At 40.0% G+C, this 12218-nt stretch overlaps 1 protein-coding gene across 19 annotated transcripts in view; it reads left to right on the top strand.

Annotated features, from left to right (window-relative positions):
* Positions 1 to 12218, top strand: part of ORC2 (origin recognition complex subunit 2) — a 53967-nt gene extending 41749 nt beyond the window's left edge. For 15 of the 19 annotated variants that reach the window (XM_054680065.2, XM_516023.9, XM_063791484.1 and 12 more), the window contains 5 exons: positions 1221 to 1367; positions 1967 to 2138; positions 8392 to 8453; positions 8971 to 9089; positions 11002 to 12218. In XM_054680065.2, the coding sequence (XP_054536040.1) occupies positions 1221 to 1367; positions 1967 to 2138; positions 8392 to 8453; positions 8971 to 9089; positions 11002 to 11088 (587 nt within the window). In that variant the 3' untranslated portion in view covers positions 11089 to 12218. Of the gene's footprint in view, positions 1 to 1220; positions 1368 to 1966; positions 2139 to 8391; positions 8557 to 8970; positions 9090 to 11001 lie in introns of all 19 variants that reach the window. The other 4 variants (XR_008546856.2, XR_010150185.1, XR_008546855.2 and 1 more) reach the window with 1 other exon arrangement.

Here is a 12218-nt window from a genome sequence, read left to right as displayed (position 1 = left end):
CCTCTGTGCTATCAGAACTGTATGCTTGATCACCTGTAACTTTCTTCTTACCAAACCCAGTGACCTTGGCTCATCCTTTATCTTGATCTCTGCTGTATTTGATAGTGTCAACAGCTCCATCCTCTAAATTCCTCCTTCACTGACTTTTATAATTTATCTGAACTTCCTGATGCCTTGAGCAGTATCCTAACCCCCACCCCCCACCCACCCCTTTTTTGGTCTCCTTTGGCTTTTGTGATAATCCAGGTTTTCTATATAATCTCTGAGAGCATTATATATAATGCTTTCTGAGAACTCCTTTAGTTTTTTTGGTATCCCTCCACTCCCACATTGTAATAAAACATGCACAGATTCACCTCCAATCTATTGTATACATCTTGCCTATTTCCCATGCCTTATTAAAGCTGCTTTCTTTAGGCTGGGCATGGTGGCTCACACATGTAATCCCACCACTTTGGGAGGCCGAGGCGGGCAGATCACTTGAGCTCACGAGTTTCAGACCAGCCTGGGCAACATGGTGAAACCCCATCTCTACAAAAAATATAAAAATCAGCTAGGTATGGTGGTACACGCCTATAGTCCCAGCTACTCGGGAGGCTGAGGTGGAAGGATGGCTTGAGCCCTGGATGTCAGGGTTGCAGTGAGCTGAGATCACGCCACTGTACTCTAGCCTGGATAACAGAGCCAGAACTTGTCTTAAAAAACAAAACAAAACAAAAAGCTGCTTTCTGTAGGGCCTGACTTCAGTGCTAATCATGTCTTGTCTATTTTATGAGTAAATGACATATCTTCTCAAATAAATTACATACCCCTAAGCAATCACTATTTTATCCTATACTACTTTAATATATTTTTTAATACCTAGGCATTGTGTGTGGTAGAGGAAATAATCACTGAAATATCACTAAAAATAATAATTGCAGCTGGACATGGTGGTTCACGTCTGTGATCCTAGCACTTTGGGAGGCCAAGTTGAGTCCAGGAGTTCAAGACCAACCTGGGCAACTTAGTGAGACCCCCGTCTCTACCAAAAAAACAATTAGCCAGGCATGGTAGTGTGTGCCTGTAGTTCCAGGTAATCGAGAGGCTGAGGTGGGAGGATTGCTTGAGCCCAGGAGTTGGAGGCTGCAGTGAGCTATGATTGTACCACTGCACTCTAGCCTAGGCAACAGTGTGAGACCCTCTAAAAATAATAATAATTGGATTTCTTTTCTTTTTAGATTCTTCTTTAGAACTCTTCCTTCTCATCCACAATTTGGATAGCCAGATGTTGAGAGGAGAGAAGAGCCAGCAAATCATTGGTCAGTTGTCATCTTTGCATAACATTTACCTTATAGCATCCATTGACCACCTCAATGCTCCTCTCAGTAAGTTAACTGTTACTATTTTTCCTTCTAGAGATATCAGTCTTACAAGACAAATTCTATTAATGTAAATCAGAAAATTTTTACTGTTTTTAGTATGCTTTTTCCCCTTTTACATGTTTAAAAACACAGGTTGCCAAAAAGGTGTTCTCAATCTAATTTAGAACATAATTTTTGGAAATAAAAATTCAGATACTAAATGAGGATGTTTTAGTCTAAAGTTAAATGGAGGGAAAAGACCCAACTACTATTTTGGTTTCTTTCTCTTCTTGTAATATTGCAACATTTATTTTATGAACTTAATTTATAGACTTTCTGATAATCCTGTAGAAGAAAATGTTAAAACATTACTAATTTTTTAAAAAGAATGCATTGGTAGTGCTAAGATTTTAATTTATGCTTAATTGAAAATAAAGGTTCAGATGTTGGTTGAAAAAGAAATTAGATTGTGAGTTACTGATTTAGATATGGAAGTGGCAAAAATGAAAAACTTGGGGTTTCATTTTTATTTAATCCTTTCTCATTCTTTTGTAAAGTGGAATCTAGTAACATGACAATATGAAAATAATTTGTAATTCTTGTTTTCTTTGATCATGTGCTAGTGTGGGATCATGCAAAGCAGAGTCTTTTTAACTGGCTCTGGTATGAAACTACTACATATAGTCCTTATACTGAAGAAACCTCCTATGAGAACTCTCTTCTGGTAAAGCAGTCTGGATCCCTGCCACTTAGCTCCCTTACTCATGTCTTACGAAGCCTTACCCCTAATGCAAGGTAAGGATGAAAACCATATTTCTTTTTTAAAAACTATACATTTTAAGATATGTACTACTAGGTTTTAATGGGGATATTGAAGTCCCTAGTTAGTTGAAGGATTAAGTGAAATTATAGTAATAATAGTTACCAGTACTGGATTATGGAGTAGGCAGACAAGTCAACAGTAGTCTATCAAATTGCCCAGTAATAAAGCGAGAATACCAACTTTTTATTTCTTAATATATTTTGATATTTCTGAATATGAGCACCTGACTGGTCATAATGGAGAAAAAGCAGACTTTTCATGACTTTTACTTAAATTTTATGGTTATTTTTCATTACATATTGAACATTCTGATCCAAACAGTGAGTACTTTATATGCATTACCTCATTTGATCCTAACTAAGGTGGATAGTCAGTGGCACAAAGACTTTGATCCAGATATGCCAGCTCCAAAACTCATGCTCTTAAACATCACTGTATAATGTCTCCAGTCAAGCCCTTACAGCAGCCTAACCTAGAGGCATATCTGAATTAATAAATGCAAGCTGGTTATAGCATAAGCCAGCAAAAAATAAATTGCATAATTAGCCGGACGCAGTGGCCTACACCTGTAATACCAGCACTTTGGGAGGCCAAGGCAGGTGGGTCACTTGAGGTCAGGAGTTCGAGACCAGCCTGGCCGACATGGGGAAACCCCATCTCTACCAAAAATACAAAAATTAGCCAGGTGTGGTGGCATGCACCTGTAGTCTCAGCTACTCAAGAGGCTGAGGCCGGAGAATTGCTTGAACCCAGGAGGCAGAGGTTGCAGTGAGCTGAGATTGCACCACTGCACTCCAGCCTGCGTGACAGAGCAAGCTCTGTCTCAAAAAAATAATAAAGAAAGAAATTGCATAATTAGCCTGTTGAAAGAAGCTTTTAGTAACAAACTTTACCCCCTGACAAAAGCATAAAATTATAGAATTATATTTAACAAGATGAAGTGTTGAAAAATAACAAACCTTGCTGAGAATAGATAATTAAGAGCTGGATAGATGAAAAGAAATATTGTGTTCTTGGGTGGATAGATTAAATATTATAAGAGTAGCAATTCTTTCCAAGTTAGAAATGTGTTAGACTTGCCAGGCACAGTGGCTCAAGCCTGTAATCCCAACACTATGCGAAGCTAAGGCAGGAGGATTGCTCCAGCTGGGACCTTGAGACCAGCCTGGGCAACATAGGGAGACTACATCTCTACAAAAAATTTTAAAAATTAATTGAGTGTGGTGGTGTACACCCATAGTCTCAGCTGAGGAGGCTGAAGGGAGCCGAGATTGCGCCACTGCACTCCAGCCTGGGTGATAGAGCAAGACCCTGTCTCCAGAAAAACAGGTATTAGATCTATAAATTAGTCAAAATGTAAATGAATTTTTTTGTTTTAAATTTGAAAGAAAATTTAGTTTCCTAAAGAATAAACAGTCGGCTGGGTGTGGTAGCTCACACCTGTAATCCCAGCACTTTGGGAGGCGGAAGCGGGTGGATCACTTGAAGTCAGGAGTTCAAGACTAGCCTGGTCAACATGCTGAAACCCTGTCTCTACTAAAAACACAAAAATTAGCCGGACTTGGTGGCACACACCTGTAATCCCAGCTACTTGGGAGGCTGAAGTGGGAGAATCGCTTGAACCCAGGAGGCGGAGGTTGCAGTAAGCCAAGATCACGCCACTGCACTCCAGCCTGGGTGACAGAGTGAGCCTCTGTCTCAAAAAAAAAAAAAAGAAAGAAGAAAAAAGAAAAAAAAGAGGGAACAAGCAAGTCTAGCAGAGACAATTTCTTTTTTTGTTTTTAAAGAGCAACGAAGGGACACTTGTGGTCAAGATGGCATAATACTTCTCACTCTTTCCTTTCATCCCCTCTTGTTCCAAACACACAGCATAATAGACAGAATTTAAAAATAAATACCCTGGCTCAAAATACAAACATCTCAATGCAACAGAATGATAAATCAGTGAGCAGAGTTGAAGCCACAGCACAGCTGCATTCTTGGTTTAGAAGCAGCATTGGCAGCCAGGATTTTGACTTATATGGGATGTTAGTAGTGTGACGATATATATTGTCCAACCCAGATATTTTCGTTTAGGACAAATGCTGAACTGAACAGATGTTTGTTGTAGAAATAAAACCATATAAAAAATATATATCAGTATGAATATATCAGTATGAATAAAAGTTTAAAATGTGCATGGAATTAGGTCTTTTTAGGTACTAAAAATAATAAAAAAATAATTAGGTACCAACCCTGGAGAAGAATAAAGGGGAATAGATAGAGGATAGTGTACACAGGGACTTTGGGGATATCTTTTTTTTTTTAACCCGCCCTAGCAATTTATTTTCTATTTATTTTTCTTTTACCTGTGTGTTTGTGGTGGAGGGATTAACTTGTTGTTGTGAGATGATTATAGATTCAGAAGAAGCTACAAAAATACATGCAAGGAAGTCTCATGTACCCTCCTCCCAAAGCACCAACTTCCACCAACCACCACCATCTCATATAAACACAGTACAGTATCAGAACCAAGAAATTGACATTGTTATAATCCCATCCATATTTGGATTTCACTATTATACATGCTGCACTCGTGTGTGTGTGTGTGTAAGTTCTGTGCAGTTTTGTCACTTGTAGCCTTGTATGACTGCCACCTCCATGTATACACTCAGCTGTACCATCACCACAAGACTCAAATGTTAACCCTCAAATGCTAATTTTAATGAATGTTGTTACTCTGTAAAGCTGATTTGAACACTGAAGATGAGATTAGCATTCAACTCGGCCAGGCATAGTGGCTCACCCCTATAATTCTACTACTTTGGGAGCCTGAGGAGGGAAGATTGCATGAGGCCAGGAGTTTGAGACGAACCTGGGCAACGTAGACCCCATCTCTACAAAAAGTAAAAATAAAGCCTTGCATTAATATTGAAATATGCAGACTGGGCGCAGTGGCTCATGCTTGTAATCTCAGCACTTTGAGAGGCTGAAGCAGGCAGATCGTTTGAGGTCAGGAGTTCGAGACCAGCCTGGCCAACATGGTGAAACCGCATCTCTACTAAAAATTAAAAAATCAGCTGGGCATGGTGGTGTATGCGTGTAATCCCAACTACTTGGGAGGCTGAGGAGGGAGAATCGCTTGAACCCAGGAGGTAAAGGTTGCACTGAGCTAAGATCACACCACTGCACTCCAGCCTGTGCAACAGAGTGAGACTCTGTCTCAAAAAAAAAAAAAAAAAGCTGGGCACAGTGGCTCATGCCTGTAATCCCAGCACTTTGTGAGGCCAAGGCGGGCGGGTCACGAGGTCAGGAGATCAAGACCATCCTGGCTAACATGGTGAAATCCCATCTCTACTAAAAAATTAGCCGGGCGTGGTGGCGGGCACCCGAGGTCCCAGCTGCTCAGGAGGCAGAGGCAGGAGAATGGCGTGAACCTGGGAGGTGGAGCTTGCGGTGAGCCGAGATCGCACCACTGCACTCCAGCCTGGGCGACAGAGCGAGACTCCGTCTCAAAAAATAAAAAAATAAAATAAAAAAATTGAAATAGGCATTAAATGGTTATCTAATGAAATTTTTTGATGGAATTGGGGACAAAGTCTTCATTCTGTTTTGTTATTACTAATAATAAAAGTCCTTAACTGCTGAAGGACTGTTGGAAGTTGCTGTGTGTAAAGTTGAGGGTCCATGCAGTGTGAGAACTCAAAACGTTAAATATGGCACTGGCTACGCTGATGCAAGTTTTTTTTTTTTTTGAGATGGAGACTCATGGTGTCGCCAAGGCTGGAGTGCAGTGGCAAGATCTCGGCTCACTGCAACCTCCCTTTCTGGGGTTTAAGGAATTTTCATGCCTCAGCATCCCACAAATAGCTGGGACTAGAGGCATGCACCACCACACCTGGCTAATTTTTGTATTTTTAGTAGAGATGGAGTTTCACCATGTTGGGCAGGCTGGTCTTGAACTCTTGACCTCAAGTGATCCACCCACCTTGACCTCCCAAAGTGCTGGGATTACAGGCATGAGCCACCATGCCCAGTCTAATGCAAGTATTTTTTAGTTTGGCATGCCTAAATGTCTGTGTGCTAGCCTCAACATTTTCTTATTTAAACTATTTTGAAATTTTGCTTGATTCTGCAAACTCTAGTATCATTTAGACTTTACTTGGTATGTGATTGAATAAAAATTTTAACCAAAATTCAGCTCTGGAGTTAGTAGTAGTACCTAGTTAAAAAGTAGTCATTGAGGGCCGGATGTGGTGGCTCACTCCTATAATCCTAGCACTTTGGGAGGCTGAAGTGGGCAGATCACTTGATGCCAGGAGTTCAGGACCAGCCTGGCCAACATGGTAAAACCTCGTGTCTACTAAAAATATAAAAAATTAGCTGGGCGTAGTGGTGTCCACCTGTAATCGCAACTACTCAGGAGTCTGAGGCATGAAAATCGCTTGAACCTGGGAGGCCAAGGTTGCAGTGAGCCAAGATCGCACCACTGCACTCCAACCTGGGCAACAGCGAGATTCTGTCTCAAAAAAAAAAAAAAGTGTTCATTGAGATGATCCAAAATATGATTATAGTAATTGTTTTCTGGACCTGCATAACAATGAAAATTCATATAAGTTTTGAATTTTTGGCATACCCAAGGACTGATGGGAGTCTTAGTTGGTGTAATACTGCTTCTAACCCCATAATTCTACTTGGTTCACTCTTCCATGGAATAATTCAAAATAGGAAGAAATATGTACAGTTTTATTTAGTGCTGAATTATTTTTTCTGTATCCAGTCATCCATTAAGAGTTATTTTTAATCTAAACTTAGAAATAATGTAAACATCCAAACCAATAGGGAAATGGTAAGTTTATGGTACATGGTAGATAAGCAGCTGTTAAAACTTCCTTAAGTTCTTCTTACATGTGGCAAAAAAAAAAAAGAAAAGAAAAACTTGTTTAGGAGAAGTTTTAAAGACATGGGAAAAATCAGGCCGAGGCGGGTGGATCACCTGAGGTCGGGAGTTCAAGACCAGCCTGACCAACATGGCGAAACCCCGTCTCTACTAAAAATACAAAATTAGCTGGGGTGGTGGCACATGCCTGTAATCCCAGCTACTCGGAGGCTGAGGCAGGAAAATCGCTTGAACCCGGGAGACAGAGGTTGCGGTGAGCCAAGATCGCACCATTGCACTCCAGCCTGGGCAACAAGAGCGAAACTCTGTCTCAAAAAAAAAAAAAAAAAAAGACGTGGGAAGAATCAAAAAGTGAAGAAGCAAGGTATAAAGTGGTATATGCAGTATGTAAATGTGTGAATTTATGTTATTTCCACCCTCCTCATTGCACAAAGATTGGAGATAACAGCATACCCAGTATGATCTCAACACCAAGTGTTAATGGATATGGGATTTATATTTTTCTCTTTAGATTTTATTCTGTATTCCAGCTTTTCTACCAACACTAACCTAAAAAGTAAGAAAAAATACTTTCATATTTTATTTTTTTGAGACAGGGTGTCTGTCACTCAAGTACAGCCTCAAGCTCCCAGGCTCAAGTGATCTTTGCACCTCAGCCTCCCAAGTAGCTGAGACCAGAGGCGCATACCAGTATGCCTGGCTAATTTTTTAATTTTTTATAGAGAGAGAGTCTCACTATATTGCCCAGGGTGGTCTCAAACTCCTGGGCTCAAGCAGTCCTCCCACCTCAGTCTCCCAAAGGGGTGAGATTATAGGTGTGAGGCACCACACTCAGCCTATATTTTTCTTTAGAAGAAATAAAAAAGCAGGCCGGGTACAGTGGCTCACGCCTGTAATCCCAGCACTTTGGGAGGCTGAGGCGGGCGGATCACGAGATCAGGAGATCGAGACCATCCTGGCTAACACGGTGAAACCCCGTCTCTACTAAAAATACAAAAAATTTAGCCAGGCGTGGTGGTGGGCACCTGTAGTCCCAGCTACTTGGGAGGCTGAGGCAGGAGAATGGCGTGAACCTGGGAGGCAGAGCTTGCAGTGAGCCAAGATCACGCCACTGCATTCCAGCCTGGGCAACAGAGCAAGACTCCGTCTCAAAAAAAAAAAAAAAAAAAAAGAAATTAGAAAGCTTTCTGTTTAAGTAGGCAAGGATATGATATTCCTTGGAGGAACAGAAGATAATGCAGATAGGCCAAGTACTTGACATTTTCTTTGTGTATTTTACTATTAGTTGTTACCTTTTGATGTTAACATTTTTGGATTTAAATTCCTGTTTTGTTTTTTTTTTTTAGGGGAATTTTCAGGCTACTAATAAAGTACCAGCTGGACAACCAGGATAACCCTTCTTACATTGGTATCCAATATTTATGACATTCAATTGTGTAATTTTTGTTTTACCCTGTACATTTCCTGTCTCTGGAATTTAATGACGGCAGTGCAGTTTTTCACAGCAGTGAGTAAGTGGTCACTCATGATGGGTATGTCTGCCACATAGCAAATTTTCAAGCAGCTCTACAGATCCACTGCTGAGCAAGGTGTTTGCCAACACAAATTGAAAGACAAACCCAGCTTACTTTTAAAATTTTCTGTGCTAACTATGGATGTGTATCTGCCAAGTACATATTTTTCATATTCTAGGCATCTTAGGAGATTTTCTTCCCCTTTGGCAAAAATGATTTCAACAAACATTTTAATAATCGTTCTGCTCTCATGACTTACTTGTTCCTTCTTTAAAAGTCCTATCAATACTTGTTCACTGCTCTGGGATAACATGCAAATAGCACTTTTATTCTGTTCTTTTGTATGGGTGTTTGTATATTGGGTCATGTCTTAAGTGCTGACTTATGTTCATATCCTTTTGAACTTGCCAGGCCTTTCTTTTCAAGATTTTTACCAGCAGTGTCGGGAGGCATTCCTCGTCAATAGTGATCTGACACTCCGGGCCCAGTTAACTGAATTTAGGGACCACAAGCTTATAAGAACAAAGAAGGTAAGACTCCACTATTGTAGCATTGTATGCCAGGAATAGTCCATATCATTTACTTAAGGACACGTATACCTTTGACTTAGACCTGATTTTGAAACTGATGTTCCATGTTGAGTCACAGAGATTCATTTAGGGGATGTGCCATTTGAGTCTGTAGAAAGAGCCATGGTAGAAGTACCCTGCTTCAGAGCAGAGCAGAAAACTCACATGTTCTAGTCCAGAGTAATAGGCAATTAGAAACATGGTGAGTCAAATAATTCTGTTCTTTTGTTTTTTCCCTCTTGCTCATTCATTAATTTGGTCTGTATTTATTGAGTACTAACTACATAGATATTGCACTAAGTATTAGGATACAGTAGTAAGCAAAAACCTGATTGCTTTTCTTATGGAGCTTAAAGTCTAATGGGGGACATGGACATTAGTCAAGTAATCGCACACATAACATTTTAACTGTAAGGAAGTCCTATGATTAGAAGGTACATAGTTCTGAAAGAGTTTATTTAAATAGGTGGATTTGACCTAATTATGGATAGATATCAGAAGAGACCACTGAGCTGAGATCTAAAGGAAGACTAGGAGGCCAGGCGTGGTGGCTCACGCCTGTGATCCCAGCACTTTGGGAGGCCGAGGTGGGTAGATCATTTGAGCCCAGGAGTTCGAGACCAGCCTGGCAACACAGGAGATCCTGTCTATGAAAGAAAAAAAAAAAAAAAAAGAGCTGGTTTGGTGGCACGCAGCTGTACCTGTAGTCCCAGCTGCCCAGGAGGCTGAGGTGGGAGGATCACTTGAGCCTGGGAGGTGAAGGCTGCAGTAAGCCATGATTGTGCCACCACACTCCAGCCTGGGCAACAGAGTGAAACCCTATTTCAAAAAGAACAAAACACACACACTGAAAGAGTGACATTTTAGGGAGACAGATGATGAGTTCATGATCTTAATTAGTTTAGACAACTCTGTTTGAGGTTCCTTTGAGATTTCCAAATGGAAATGTCAACTATGCAGTTGGATACCTAGGACAAGAAACCAGAGAAAAGATCTGGGTTGGAGAGAGAAGATTATGATTCTTATATATTTAGATTATAACTGAAACCAGGCATTGGGGGTACTACCTAAAGGGAGGACATTTAGTGAGAATAGAGAGCTAGGAGATAAGGCCAGAAGTCTGACATTTAACAAAAGTAAAGGATAAGCCTGCAGAGGTGAGAGAAACAGCCAGAGAACTAGGAAGAAAACCAGGATGTGATGTCACAGAAGCCAAGAGAAGCATGTTTTAGTGCAGAGAAAATAGTCAGCAGTGTCAGATGCTGCTGAGAGGCCAAAAAGATTAAGACTGAAAATATCTGTGAGATTTAGGAATATAAAATTCCTGATGGTCTAAGCAAACGATGTGATAATGGGAACAGTAGCTCAGTTGAACTGTGTTGAATGAGAAGTGTGGAAATGGAGACTGCCATCATAGCCAACTTGCTTGGAGAAGTGCAGAGATAATGTGATAGATGGAGAGGAATGAAGGTGTGTAGTGAGGGTTACTGAAAAATTGGACACATTTGAATGTATTAAATATTTAAAAGCCAACAGGGAAGGTTCTTGTTGAAAGGAGGAAGAAAGGACACAGACATCAATAGTGTTAGATTCTAAACAGGGCAGGAAGGTGAAGAATGATCTAAAGCACAATGAAAAAAATAAATACCCACCTACCCACCCTCTAGTTAGTTGTCTTTTCCACTATAAGGCTGTTTAACTATAACTCCATATATTTAAGTATATATGACTGTGTGCCCTTTTGCCTTTTTATACTTATATATTTAAAAATTACATCAAAGAAATAAATTCATTTTTTCTTTAGCTTCTACAATAGAAGAGTTCATATACCTCTTATGAATGACTAACGTACAGGTATTCTTAAATCTTTCAGGGAACTGATGGAGTAGAGTATTTATTAATTCCTGTTGATAATGGAACATTGACTGATTTCTTGGAAAAGGAAGAAGAGGAGGCTTGAAGCTTTCCTTTATTCTTGAATCTCCCATGGAAGGGTTGTACCCCAGCTGCCACTCCTCTAGTTGAAAGTGTTGTGTTTACATCTGACATTAAATTATTTTTCCAGCATACAAGATTTAAATTTGGGAAGGGGGGGATGTCCTCAATTAGAACTTTTTGATCAGCCTGGCTGGTACCGTCTAGTACTATGCAGCGGTCCTCAAGTTGGAGAAAATGTGCCTTTCATTCATTACCTCTCTGGAGACTTCTTGCTGGAATGAACAGTGTGCTCAGGGACTATTTGGAACTGGATGTTTTTGAATTATTTTATACTTAGAGATATTCTGAATTTTTTGAGGGCCTTTTAACACTCCCCGAGCTGATTGTTTGCAAGTGTGTTTGTTCCAGAGTGTGGAAGTATAAAGACATGGGCATCATGTAAATTGGCTTTGTTTGCTATTCTGTGTGTCAGAACCAACGAGTGTAATGGAGAGGGCAGGTCATCTCTTATTGTTTCTAAAACAACTTAAAAGGTGTAGATTGGGAAGAGGTGAGTGATCCAGCTTTCTCCTTTTGGATTGAGGCTATGTACTTGGTGGGGGCAGGGGAGGGAATATATTATAATACTATTCAGTTGGGATAATGGGAAAAACAGAGTATATAGGGTATCTACCCAGCCTAGAAAGCACAGGAACAATACGTCATATATTTGGAACAGTTATTGTCTGTGCCATGACCTTCATGATACCAGTGAGAAGCCAGGCTAGAGAAATAAAATCCTGAATTACATTTTAGTAATTGTTTTCAAGACAACAAAAAATAAAACATTTCATTATTCTTGTATATTGACATATTTTTCTTTTCTTGAATAACATGCAGGTGAGTAGCATATTAATGGCTGGCTGTAAATTAATCTTGATTCCTCTGTCAAGTAGACCTAAAACTCACTGTAAGATATTTCAGTTTTTTTCTTAAAGTGATGATTTCAAGCCTCCTGAATATTTGCGTGAGACTTTTTTCTTAGGAAAGAAAAAAGGCTCACCTTGGCTACTGTTGTCAGCTTACAGTCATCACATACTCCCTGAAATATTTGACACTTGGAAATGAAGTTCTTCCTGAAAATATCACTGCAATAAAATATGTACTATGTCA

Source organism: Pan troglodytes, chromosome 13 (genome assembly GCF_028858775.2).
Source record: "Pan troglodytes isolate AG18354 chromosome 13, NHGRI_mPanTro3-v2.0_pri, whole genome shotgun sequence".
Lineage (NCBI taxonomy): Eukaryota > Metazoa > Chordata > Mammalia > Primates > Hominidae > Pan > Pan troglodytes.
This window is presented reverse-complemented; position numbering and strand designations above follow the sequence as displayed.